Source organism: Felis catus, chromosome F2, assembly GCF_018350175.1.
Source record: "Felis catus isolate Fca126 chromosome F2, F.catus_Fca126_mat1.0, whole genome shotgun sequence".
Lineage (NCBI taxonomy): Eukaryota > Metazoa > Chordata > Mammalia > Carnivora > Felidae > Felis > Felis catus.
The window spans coordinates 40,982,222-40,995,321 of record NC_058385.1 but is presented as its reverse complement, the minus strand read 5'-3'; the positions used below and the strand labels follow the sequence as shown (position 1 = coordinate 40,995,321).

The window sequence follows — 13,100 nt, the reverse complement described above, 5'->3', positions numbered from 1 at the left end:
GACAGAGGGTGACAGGATGCAGGAAGAGGCAGTTTTCAGGGCAGAGTACGAGGCTGACACAAGCCCTGGCCACTCAAGGTGGCCGCAGCCCCATCCTAGAGGCTAAAGTCTCCGTGGGCACCTGGCCCATCCCTGTTTTCCTTCAAAGCTGGGTTCCCAACTCAAACCTGCCTCCTTCTCCATCCTGTATCCCGACAGCTCGCCATCCTGGGAAGCGCGATTAAGTGGCACTTAGTGTATCTTTCCATCTTCTTGTGTCCGCCTCGTAAAAATAAAATACAACAAAATAAAAGGAGCCCGGGATGGAACTGTTGTTATTTTTTAAAAGGGGAGAAGGGGGTCACATGACTGCGAGTAACCGGTTCGGCGAAGTGGCTGCAAGTCGGAGTTTGCTGCAGAGCCGCCCCCTCCCGGCGGGGGCGCTGACGTCACGGAAAAGCCCCGGCGCGGACCGGCCGGCGCGCTATAAACGGCGGGGCCGCGGCGGCTGCGGGCGGCGGCACGGACGGCGGGCACGGCTCGAGCACCCCGCGCTCGGCGGCCCGGGATCGCAGCGCGCACCCACGCAGCACACGCGGACCCGCGGGCGCCCACGCGGCCAAGCAGAGTAAGCGGGCGGTTTGGGGCGGGGGTCCTCCTGAAGCCGGGCGGGGCGGGGGGCGGGCGGACACGAGGTGGGCGTTCCCAGCCCGCAGAACTTTCTAACTTGAGAGAAGAGCCCCTGAAACTTGCGGTCTGCGCGGTGGTTTTCCGGTCGGGGGCAGAATTTAAGGTGCTGAAGATGCTATTCGTCGTTAGCAGGTTCCTTAGTTCGGCTCGGTAGGAGCGTGACCTCCTCCTACAGACTGTGTGGTCAGAGGGCAGCCCTGACTGATACGTCATGCTTTTGTTGTTTGAATGCAAGTCAGCCAACTGAGGCTGTGCTTGTAAGATTGAAAAACCGGCCGGTCCTCCCCGTTAGTGGCCGGCTCTCACGAATGATCTTGCTGATGAAAATGAGACGGCTTCTACTTTATCTCAAGTAGCCTTGGGGAACAGACCTTCGTGCAAGGGGAGGGAGTCTTGCGAAGGGAAAGTTGTGGCAAAGTTGTTGAATGTCATTTTGGGAGAGTCCTTGGCCTTCTGATTTTCTTCAAGAAGGTGGAAATCTGCGTTGAATTTTAAAACTCTTGGAGTGAATGTGGTTTCAGAAGAGGGAAGCATTTTCTTTGCAAATGGGATAGGTCTGAACGTGAGTAGGTCCTTAACCTGCGAGAACAACAGGGCTTGGGGCTGGGTTTTTTTAAACATGATGTCTGTGGGCAAGAGGGCAGAGCTGAGGCATAAACCTCAAACAGAAATTCTTTTTTTTTTTTTTTTTTTGCCCCCAAATAATAGCTTATTCAAGCAGCTGGAGAGCATCAGGGCGACTTTACTAAACATGGAAGTTCCAATAAGTGCTTGTCCAGTCCAGCCAGAGGAGTGATGTCATTGCCACGTGTTTCCCACCCAGGCACAAAAGCCCGCTGGACGCTGGTGCAATTAAGAGCCATGTTTAGACAAGAGCAGCTAACCTGGCCAGCTGGTCCCCAGCTCCATTAACTTGTTGCTTTTCCAGCCATCTCTGAAGGCTGTTAGTTTCTTCTGGCTGCCTCTGTGTCAGTGCTGAGTGAGGGGTCCCAAGGCTTCCTTGAGGATGGAGGAAGCCCGAGGGCAGTGGGTGATGTTGACGGTACTTTTTTCTTTTTGCAAATGACAGTCCTCCTGAGGAGCCTGTTACGAAGTGTATGCGAGCGTGTGTGTCCAGTTGAAAGCCTCTTGGGTTTGGGGACTGTTTCCTTGGGGTTCCTTGTGTCAGGGTTACCGGGTCTCACCCCATCTGATCAAATATCACTGATGACTGACTGTGTGGTTGAGCCCCCGAGCTCTCGCTCCTGCTTATGATGCTTACATCTTGGCTGCTTTGCTCTCCAGGACCCAGCGATGACTCTGAACAATGTCACCATGCGCCAGGGCACCGTGGCCATGCAGCCGCAGCAGCAGCGCTGGAGCATCCCAGCGGACGGCAGGCATCTGATGGTTCAGAAGGAGCCCCACCAGTACGGCCAGCGCAGCCGTCACTCTGCTGCCCCAGAGGACCACTGCCGCCGGAGCTGGTCTTCCGACTCCACAGACTCAGTCATCTCCTCCGAGTCGGGGAACACCTACTACCGGGTGGTGCTCATAGGGGAGCAGGGGGTGGGCAAGTCCACTCTGGCCAACATCTTTGCAGGTGTGCATGACAGCATGGACAGCGACTGCGAGGTGCTGGGAGGTAGGTGTCCCGACCCCAGTGGGCATCTTTCCGTTAGCGGTGGTCCAGTCGGAAAGAGCGAGTAGGTGTGCCATTTATCTGCAGAGTTGGGAGTGGTGATTATGCATTCCTGGCACTGGCTGGGCAAGCTGAGTCCCTAGAACAGCCCGCTGGCATGGGTCCTCAGGACAAGAGAATGAAGATTCATCCTGTTCCAGATGGAACCTGGGCCAGAAAGGGGATTTCTTAGATTCCAGCTCCACAGGGACTGGGGGTAGAGTGGTTAAAGAGGGCAGAGTCAGAGGGTCAGGATCCCACCTCTGGTTTTTGCCAGCGCTGACCTGGATTTTTCAAGAGCTCAGTGCAGGCATAGCTTTTTCCCACGATTATACCTAATACCAACCCGATTTGAAAAAGTATTAGGATGGATTCATCAGTTTCTACCATTATTAGAGTCTTTGAAGGTTGTAAAATAGTTTAAAATAGTACAATGTCAAAAAAAATTTTTTTTGAGTATAACAATGGTGATACATATGTTTGTGTGTGTGATACATATGTTTTCAAGACGATTTTCCGTGTATAATCTCATTGAAAATATTCAAGACCTGCCTATTTCCAAAACTGATTTGAGGTGACATAGTCGCAAAAATGCATGTGTTCCTCGAATACACGTAAAGCATAGCGCTGCATTCTGGGAAGTAGTATGAGGATCCCAACTGTCAGTGGTATTCATACAGTGTTTCTCAGCCACAGCTTCCCTCGTAGCATACCTGACAAGGGGAGCTGGATGTCCTTATTTGCAGCTATAGAAACGAAGGAAGAACCTTCTAGTGCTTGCCCAAGTGGCACGATGTGTCTGTGCTCTCAGTTGCAACTCACAGCTGAATCACAGACCCCCAGGGTAGGAAGATGCCTTAGTGAGGAGTCAGTTCTGCCCTCCGCTTGATGCACTGGAATGCTGCTCCTTCCTCACTACTACTGTGAGCCCATTTTGGCTAAATGTTTCATCTTGATCGTCTCCAGTGTCCGGGAGTCCACTGCTTACGAGGCAGCTCCTGAACTGGACTATAAATGATGACTCATTGATAGGACATTGATTTCTCTCCTCACTTCTGGAAGCCTCAGGGACTATAGCTAAACGAGAGTCAAGGAGAAATAGTGACCTCAGTCTTACAAGGCTGGTTTTTCTTTTTCTCAGTAAGGGCTGGTGGTTGACTGTCGGTATGGGAGAAAGGGAGAGAGGAGCTACTGTCTCGAAAGCACATTTGCAATGGGAGAGGTGCTTTGTTGGGCATCTTATATTTGATCCCTTTTATTTTGGTACTCACAAAATTCCTGTACTCATATGAGTAAACTGAGTCTACAGAATACCACGTGGCTTACCTAGAATCAGTGGGGTAGCTGGAATGAGAACTCAGGATTTTATAATCTTAGTTCAGTGTTACTCTTACAGTGCCATTGACAGGGTACCTGCAATGTGCCAGGCACTATGCTAAGTACTTCTCATAAGTTTTTTCTGATAATGCAAAAATTGAACCAATTTGGCATTAATATCCCTATTTTACAGGTGAAGAAATGGAGGCTTATGACATCAAGTAACTTTCCCAGAGTGATAAAGCTAGTCCACGGTATGGCCACGAGTCAGACCTAGTTGTGTGCATTCATTGTACCCTGAAGCCCGTGGGCGTAGCATCTAAATACTCCTAGTGTCAGGCACGTGCCTGGCTCTGGGCTAGGCTCTGGGGTACCCAGTGTAGTATATACCCTCTTAGGAAGGGGTGAAGTGTCAGTGGCTATAATTCAGAGCAGGGTAAAATTAGTGAATACCTTATGAAGTTAACAATAAAGTGTTTGGGGAGATTGACAGAAGGAAGAGATCAACCAGGAGTTTTGTTTGTTTTTCGAGGGAGGTCTTAAAAGAGCTGGGTGGCAGGCTTTCAAAAATGCTTGTCAGTTAGAGTGGAGAGGTACTTATCCGGAGGGTGGTACCCCTATAGGCATATGGTGCCGAGAAGACCGACTCATATCTGGAATTTGGGAAGACATGCTTCTATATTTGGGAAAACTCATTTTGCTTAATGGGGGAAAGGAGAGGGAGAATCCTTTCCTTACCACCTTGAGTAGAATCTTTGGCAAGAAACTCCTCAGGTGACCCATCCTATTTAATGTGTCCTATTTGAGTAACTTAATTTATACTGTCTAGGATTACATCTCTTATCCCTAGGCAGCTGTTGGAATCACTACAGCTGGAAACTTGGAAGAAGGTTTTCCAAGTCGTGCCCTCACATTGTCCTTTTTTCAGCATTAACCATAAAAAAACCTCTACACAATACTCTCATCAGTATCTCTCCTAATAAAGATGGATGTTGTTACAGCTCTATTGCAATAATCTTATGACTCTCTGTATACGGTTAATGCCATTCGTTCATTTATTCATCCATTCATTCATGCAATATTCATTCCTAAGTAGTTACTGAACATACACCATGGAACTTGGTGAGACACTGAGGGGGCGTGCCAGGAGTCCTAGGGCTCCCCCCTAAAGATGCTTCCGGTATGTGCAATAGAGATCAGATGTGCACCAACTAAATCAAGATAGGATGTGATGAGTGCCTTGAAGAGTACAGGGACCGTGCTGTAGGAATTGAGAGGAGAAAAGATTACTTCTGGCTGTGGAAGTCAGGAAAGGATTCATAGAAAAGGTGGCCTCTGAGCTGGATCCTAAGGATGACTAGGATTTGGAAGCCCTGAGTCGGTGAGAAGGTACGGCACGTGCACACAGGAAGTATGGGAAGAGCACTGGACTTCAGTCTGGTGATGTGGGTTTGGAGCCCAGCTTTGACACGATGTAGCTGAGTGCTCCTGCACAAGGTGCTGACCCCCCCAAACTCCTCACTAGGGAGATAGAGATGATGCCTACCTCCTAGGGCACTGGAGGATTGACGGAGGTAGCATATAAGCATGTAGCACAGTGCCTGGCACATAAGACGTACGGAATGAGTGTTAGAGTTGATTCTGAACCTACTATTTCCTGTGCCTGGATTTATCTTCTCAAACTGGCACTTTTGTTGCTTGTGGTCCCCATCCACTCCGGCCCCTCTTGGCTAGGGCCCCGTGAGACGTGCAGAGGAAACGTGCCACAAGAGGAGAGGACGGTGTTCCTAGAGTGGGCTTCCCTTCCTGGGCTATGGAAGCTGAAAGCAGTTGAGAGTTTGGGGGAGAGGGATGTTGGAGCCTCCAAGCCTTTGAGAGGCTGCAGGAGCCCGTTCTAGTGTGGAAGAGAACTCCTGTGCAGCTTCCACACAGCATGCGAACCAATCTTGGACACAAGGGTCTCTGAGCACAGTGAGGGTTAAGTTAAAGACACATTAAGGTGTACTAGTCCAGGGAGAAAAGCTCCTGTCACCCAACCAGGTGACATCCATCCCACCCGTCAGGATGATCTCTCTCATTCCAGAGTGTGCGTGTTCACCCCCAGCTTTTGCTGAGAGCACTGGAGAAGTGAGGGCTTCTCTAGGCCCACGATACTGAAAAGCTCTATAAGCCAGTAGGCCTCGACCCTTTCTCCACACACCTGAACCAGGGCAAATTTCAAAGGACTTCTCTAGAATATCATGTTCTTTTATTTCTCCTCTCCTCACCTGATTAGCTCTTGAGAAAGCTAAAAGGTGAGTGACAAAGGGGAGGAAGAGAAACTAGAACTTTGGTTGCAGGCAGGCCCTCTCCTGGTTAGCAGAGGGCCGTGAAGCAGGATACTTTGTGTGTCTGAAGAATCCGTGGGGAGTGGGGGGGAGTAGTCAGAGGCTGTATATAAATCTGGGTGTGGGGGCACCTGGGTGGCTCAGTTGGTTAAGCGTCCTACTCATGATTTTGGCTCAGGTCAGGATCTCAGGGTTGTGAGATTGAGACTTGCATTGGGCTCTTAGCCTACTTAAGATTCTCTCTCTCTCTCTCTCTCTCTCTCTCTCATTCTCTCTCCCTCCCCCCCTCCCCACTCCTGTGTGTGTCCCCCCACCCCCACCCCACTGGCAAATAAAAATAAACTAGGTGTGGGGCATATGCAGTGAAGCAGGGCGGAGATATATTGTTTTAGGATTTGCAGCATAATGATTTTCAGGCAGGGCTAAGTCCAGGAATCTTCCAGAATGTCAAAGCAGTTAGGCGTCTACTTTTTAAAGTATAATTCCCGTTTTTTCTAGGCTAATGTTCAGACATCTCTTAAACCAAGGGGAAGCGTGAGTTTGCTTTTCCCCCCTAGCTATTGGAACGTAGTAGGTTTCTACTTGAACTGCTGGGGACTCAGTCCCTTGTACCTGCTTCTGGATGATGAGTGGTGGGCTGAGGGCAGAGAAAGTGCTGTTTTGGATTTTTTGAGAACAGGGAAGGCTTTTAGAGAAAAGAGAAAAACTCCGAGGTAGTGAGGGGCAGTCAGCCAGCCCCCCTTTTGTGCTGCTCAGGCTCTGATCATTTCCATTTGGTTGTAAAATTTGCCTGTTGAGTCAGGAGACCCTACTCTGCAGAAATCCAGATTGTGCGTCCCACTGTGATCCCATTCATGCTGCACATTGTGGATGGCAGACAGGATGGGGATAACAGACTTAATCCCCCAGTGGGACACCATTACCATTGATTAGAATGACACCTTATGGAGGCACGGAAATTGACAGAAAGAGCCTTTTCATTTGTCCACGTTTTCCTTCCTTTGCCTCTGCTGATTCCATTTCCTAGATGAAGAAACATTTAAACTGGGAGCATTGCTTTTTATAAATCCCTTGTTACTATAAAACAAGAGATGCCTTGGTTTCTCCAATGTAGTGTTTTTAAGCTAGGATTTACCTATGGTAGGAAACACCAACTATGGCAAGAACCGGCTTCCTCCATCAGAGCGAGTGATGACAACAGCTAATATTTATTGCATTTCTACCCTGTGCCCATGCCTAGCCTATGTAATTGCCCCAAGGCACGAATACTATTACCGGTCCCATTTCACAGGATGAAGAAACTGAGGCCCAGAGCACTTCAGTAAATGGTCCAGAGCCACATAGTTAATAAGAGATGGCATTCAGATTCTAATTCAGGTTTGCTTGTGCTTATATCCCCAGTGCTATAGTTATCATTCATTCATTCATTCGATAAGTGTTGGTTGCCCACCTGCAGTATGCTAAGCGCTGTGCTGGGTTCCGGGGGACATAGCAGCAGATCTCTGCCGTAATACTCGGGGGCCGAGAGGGACAGAAAAGAATAAAATAGGTGAATAAAATAGGTTAAGTGGATTGCATGTGGGGTACTTAGAAGTACGACGAAGAAAAATGAAAATGGAAAGGAGTAAGCAATACTGGTAGGGGAGATGTGTTGCAATTTTAAGTAGCTGGTGAGGGAACACTTCCCCTGGAAAGAGGTGAGGGCACACGCCTGTGGGATATCCCAGGGAACAGGTTTCAGGCAAAAGGAGCAGCAAGAAAAATGGTAAAAAAGAAAAAAAATCATTACGAAAATAATAATTCTCAAATGATGAAACTCGAAACAGGAAACCTCGTTGTGGAAACAGAGTGGGGATGGGCTCATGTGCATGGAGTTGATGGGAATCCCTCTTGCAAAATCCCAGTTAACTCAGCCAACTCTCCCCCTTGCCTCCCCCACCTCGCCCCCGCCAACTGGTTTCTCTGGGCTGGAGCTGCTCTGGCGCATGGTACTGCTCACCCTTCACCTACACTCAGTCTGGGCTCAAGTGTAGGGAGGAGAGTTTCCATTACCAAGGAGGCCTGGAGGCTGTCCTGCTGACTTGAGATGGAAGAATAAGCCTGTTTATTCCTAGGGAGCTGAATTTTTTTTAAAGGAAGAAAACTTCAGCCAAAACAGGGTCGCAAGATTTTTTTCTTGCATGTTTCAAAACAGGAAAAATGTCTCTGAGCTTAGAGCTCCTGAAATTGCCAGTAAGCACCCTACTGAAAGGTACAGTGGATTTCCATGTAAGGCTTATGAATGAGGCTTAGAGTTCCACTGGGCAGTTAGTGTTCTCTCATGGCATCATCTAATGAATCAGAGTCAAAAGCTCTCAGTGAGTTTATCCTTATAAATGGTTTTTCTATATAAAAGGTCCAGGAATGATGAAAACAAAAGCTTTTCATTTCAAGTGGTTTTTGGTGACACATGCAGAAGACATAGGGGTTCTGCTTAGGAGGTAGTGGAAGAATATACGTAGAATGTTGTTAAAGGTGATTAAAAAGTAGTAATTTGCCTTTGTGAATATCTGTATGTTTGCATAATTGATTGCATATTTAGTAAGCTAATTTTCTAGTGTAATTTTCTACGTGACGCTTACGGAAAAGCGTTGCCTAATTTCCTGACTCCAGTGTCACTGTTCTTGCTTTTCTAGAAGATACATACGAACGAACCCTGATTGTTGACGGGGAAAGTGCAACGATTATACTCCTGGACATGTGGGAAAACAAGGTATGCAGAGCTCACAGCTCTCTGTAAATTCTGTCAAGGCTTGCCTTCCAACAGGCTGTCTGATGCAAGGGTGACCTTGTCCTTTTTAGTGTTCTAGGTGAGGTGGGCTCATTTTCTTGATTAAAAGCTTTCTTTTTCTGAAGTAAGAGGCTGTTCTAAGGAACAGGTCATTCGCAAATGAGCTCTGAATATTAAGCAAGTGACAGTGATTTGCCCTCAGTGCAATTAAAAAAAATACAAAAACATATATCCGCTTTAGGGCAAGTGCCAAATACGGATGATAATTTAAAGCTATATTATAAAACCAGATTATGTGGAGTTGACAGTCTTAATACTAGTCTTCAACATGTGCGTTTTAAAGATTTTGGGCTCCTGAGCATATTTGCTAGACCTTCTGTTTACTGAGAGGTCTCTTGTTCTCACAGAAGGACTCTAAATTTCATCACTTGGGAAAGGCAAAAGGGAGTTTTTGGAAGTCAGAAAAGGCTCATTTTTGGTAGATTGGATAAAAATTGGAAATGTGGTTTGGCAGAGTCATTGTATAATTTATCAACTCAAGCTGTAGGAGGAATTGGACAGTAAAAACTTTTTGGCAGAAATACCCGATGGGCTAGCTTATAGCCACCAGACATGGTACAGGCATGGGAGGCATGCATGTGGGGAGCTGGAATCCGTTTCCTTTCTTCCTCATATCAGCAAGGGTACATAGGATACATGTACTGTTTCCCCCGATGCTTCATTTACCCGACCAGCCTGAGCTCAGGGAGGTTCTCCTTTTACCAGGGAGAGAATGAATGGCTCCAAGATCACTGCATGCAGGTCGGGGATGCCTACTTGATTGTCTACTCCATCACGGACCGAGCCAGCTTTGAGAAGGCATCTGAGCTGCGAATCCAGCTCCGCCGGGCTCGGCAGACAGAGGACATTCCTATAATTTTGGTCGGCAACAAAAGTGACCTGGTGCGGTGCCGGGAAGTGTCTGTGTCAGGTAAGGGGAGCAGTGCCAGTGTCATAGAAACCGTCTCTGGGTCACCTGGTTTTCTTCAGATAGGTGCTCTTTTCTTCCTTCATGAAGCCGGAACCAGGGACTCATTAAAATGCTCCCTGGAGTTTTGTGTCGAAGATTCCCGCATTCCCAGCAGATTGTCTCTGTGCTGGTTGTTGCTCCCTGATCCATCTGGTCGACTTGCAGGATTCCACTTTCCCCTTCCTGCAATTCCTTTAGGGAAAAGATCGTGCTCAGGGATTTACTGGCACTCCCCAGCCTTTATTCCTTGTCCTTTTCTATTCTGGGAGCTCTCAAGAGTTCAGGGAAATAAAAGTAGTCTCTTTATGCAAGAAAGATGAAAACTCCAAGAGTTTCAGTGAGAATAAGGATTCTACTCTGGCTGCCTCTGGTTCCTGGAGAGCCTAGAAACTCCTTCCTGTCCCCTGCCTTTTGCTTCCTAAATTTCAGTTAAGGCATCAGCCTGATGGTGTCACATATACTTTTTCATGCCTAGTTCAGAGATGCTGCCTATTTGCTTTCGGGGCCTTTGAGATTTTTTTGGCCTACTGTAGATTTGGTTCCTGGTACCATGGTAAAAAATAAAATACTGCATTGCTAGGCCCCATTCAGGAGGAAAGAAACCTGTTGAAGACTTAAGGCCTACAACTAGTTTGGGAATGTCTTACTCTTAGGAAAGGACTGTCTATAGTAATCTTTTTTTTTTTTTTTTTTCCCTAACCAAAACTTGGATATATGGCCGTTGAACACAGTGGAACATTTGACATTGAGGCTGCTCCAGAAAGCCTGTTTGTATAGTTTGCTGTCACTGTATTGTACATGTGTGAAATCATCAAAAAGTTTTTCAAGGTACCTCATCAGAGCTTTAAAATTGTTTTCTAAGAGAGGAAAGTCAGATAGTAGGATTTTTTTCCAATTCAGGAAACTCAGGAGAAAGAGTTAAGAATCTGAGCTTGAGGAAGAAGCAGGCTTGGCTTTACCCCTGCCACTTACAGGCTATGTGAACGCCTTCACGTTTTTAAAAGACCACCCCCCCACCTCAGTTCCTTCATCCATCTGAAAGGGATAGTGTATTTTTCAAGATTGTTTTGAACATTAAAAAAATGTTTATAAAAAAGTATTTAACTCAGTTCCTGGCACATAGTAAGTACAATAAATTAAGGCTGTGGTTTTTATTGTTATAATTAATGTTACCGTATTTGACGAAATTGGACCTTTGCATAGTGAATTTATGATGGGCCAGATCTAAAGTCCATCTCTCCTGCTTCCTGTGACTCTGCCTCTTTCTGTGCTCTGGGAGTGGCCTCCTATATCCATCACATGTGTGACTGACCTAGAGTTACCTGGAGACAGCTTGAGGTCAAGAATCATCAGCTTGGCTGTGTGCTGTGTAGCTCCTCTGACTTTCTTCTCCCCTCCTTTTCTTTCCAGAAGGGAGAGCGTGTGCTGTGGTGTTCGACTGCAAGTTCATTGAGACCTCCGCAGCTGTCCAGCACAATGTGAAGGAGCTGTTTGAGGGCATCGTGCGGCAGGTCCGCCTTCGGCGGGACAGCAAGGAGAAGAATGAGCGGCGGCTGGCCTACCAGAAAAGGAGGGAGAGCATCCCCAGGAAAGCCAGGCGCTTCTGGGGCAAGATCGTGGCCAAAAACAACAAGAATATGGCCTTCAAGCTCAAGTCCAAATCCTGCCATGACCTCTCTGTGCTCTAGGCACCCAGAGTCGCCCAGATGTCCCCCTGATGGACGTCATCGAACACCATTGGGACTGATAATCTATATTAGATTGGATCCTTAAGTATTATTACATATGGCTTCTCCCATTGTAGCTGGGAATTAATGTGTTAGCCTTAAGGGCAACATAATGCATGGGAAATGAAAGATCTTTGTAAAATCAGTATTTATTTACAGGAAAAAGCCTGACCTGGCTACTTGAACACCCAAGACTCATTAGAGGACATGTTTGGTGTTCACTTGTGTTCCTCTCTCCTTTGGATAGTAGAGAATTGAAGCCTACAAAAGAATGCTCAGAACGAGAACTTTTCATCATTAAAATTTCACCCAGTGTTCTGATACATGAATTTGAGGCCATTAGGTCATACACAAATGTAGGAAAGCCTTTAAGGGATTTATTCAAAGGAGGGAGAACTTCTTTCTCTGTACCTTGTATTCATGGAGCTAGAATTATAGAACTGGGCTCATCATAATCATGACCATCATGGCTCCATCAAGCTGTGAAATGAAATGGTGCACCTTGCTGGAAGCTAAAGCTTAGTGAACAATTTTTGTTCAGCGCCCACAGTCGGGGATCCAGAAATTTGTAGAATTGGGAACTGATACAGATACTACTTATGGGATCAAAAAGTCATGTCTTTGCTTCTGTGTCTTGTAATTTTTTGTTTAGGGGAAAATTATTTTAATCATTCTACTCAGTCAAACCACCTTTTATGTTTCATTGTTTTTAAAGTCATGGGGCCATCATGAAAATATTTTAAAAATTTGAATTATTGATAACCTGGAGTGCAAAATGCCAAATTTTGAAATATGATCAAAGGTCTGAATTTTTATAAAACACAAAACATAAATACTTCCAGTACTTTGGGTTGACCATTGTATGCCACAGCTCTGCTCTATTTATTGTTATTTTGCAAAATAATAACCATTTTAACATTTGATAAAGCATATTTATGAGCATATTTCTTAATAGGAAAATGTCCATTTTATTACCATTTTCTACCTTTTTCAGAATATGCAAGTTTTTACCTATGTGTCTTATAATAAAAGAAATAAAATCTTTGGGAAAAAAGACATTCTTTAAAGTTTTTTTTAATCTTTATTTATTTTTGAGAGAGAGAGAGAGCAAGCCGGGGAGGAACAGAGAGAGAGGGAGACACAGAATCTGAAGCAGGCTCCAGGCTCTGAGCTGTCAGCACAGAGCCCAACACGGGGCTCGAACTTGCGAACCGTGAGATCATGACCTGAGCTGAAGTTGGATGCCCAACCAACTGAGCCACCCAGGCATCCCCAAAAAAGGCATTCTTAAATGTTTTTCCTCCCCAAATAAGACAATTATGATTCTTTCCATATAGCATTTAGAGCAAGCACCCTCTAAAGAAACATGCCTGTTATTTTATTTCTTCTTTTCTTTGGTGATAGCCCAGTTGTTATTTGTTTCAGAGTATCCTTGACACCTCTCCTTTGGAGTCATGATTCATAATGATGCAAAGTTAGTTTTGGCTAATACAGTTGAGAAATATTTGGGTTCCTCTAGATGTTAAGTTCTAGTAAAAGCCAGATTGATCTTTTACTTTGGCAAATTCCTGACTGAACAGATGTGCCCTTGCTCCCTGAAGGCTCATGGTCCTAAGCTAGA

General features: G+C 46.1%; 1 protein-coding gene across 5 annotated transcripts; it reads left to right on the top strand.

The window, feature by feature from the left end:
• Positions 1-451: 451 nt before the first annotated feature.
• On the top strand, positions 452-12,535 carry GEM (GTP binding protein overexpressed in skeletal muscle). Of its 5 annotated transcripts, XM_045049814.1 has the most exons (6): positions 1,305-1,711; positions 1,954-2,293; positions 8,649-8,725; positions 9,509-9,713; positions 10,484-10,580; positions 11,163-11,355. In XM_045049814.1, the coding sequence occupies exons 1-6, from the start codon at positions 1,676-1,678 to the stop codon at positions 11,203-11,205; spliced, it is 798 nt and encodes a 265-aa protein (XP_044905749.1). In that variant the 5' UTR covers positions 1,305-1,675; the 3' UTR covers positions 11,206-11,355. The 5 variants fall into 5 exon arrangements, with proteins under 5 accessions (XP_004000024.1, XP_023104167.1, XP_044905748.1 ...); XM_003999975.6 differs by lacking the exons at positions 1,305-1,711; positions 10,484-10,580 and adding an exon at positions 452-607 and having other exon boundaries at positions 11,163-12,535; XM_023248399.2 differs by lacking the exons at positions 1,305-1,711; positions 10,484-10,580 and adding an exon at positions 679-772 and having other exon boundaries at positions 11,163-12,535.
• The last annotated feature ends 565 nt before the right edge of the window (positions 12,536-13,100 follow it).

Bases quoted from the DNA above. Each gene is read 5' to 3' on its own strand.
- GEM (XM_019822892.3), top strand. From the start codon at position 1,676: ATGGAGGAAGCCCGAGGGCAGTGGGTGATGTTGACG. The intron at 2,294-8,648 runs GTAGGTGTCCCG...TTGCTTTTCTAG, and splicing joins CGACTGCGAGGTGCTGGGAG to AAGATACATACGAACGAACC. The intron at 9,714-11,162 runs GTAAGGGGAGCA...TTTTCTTTCCAG, and splicing joins CCGGGAAGTGTCTGTGTCAG to AAGGGAGAGCGTGTGCTGTG.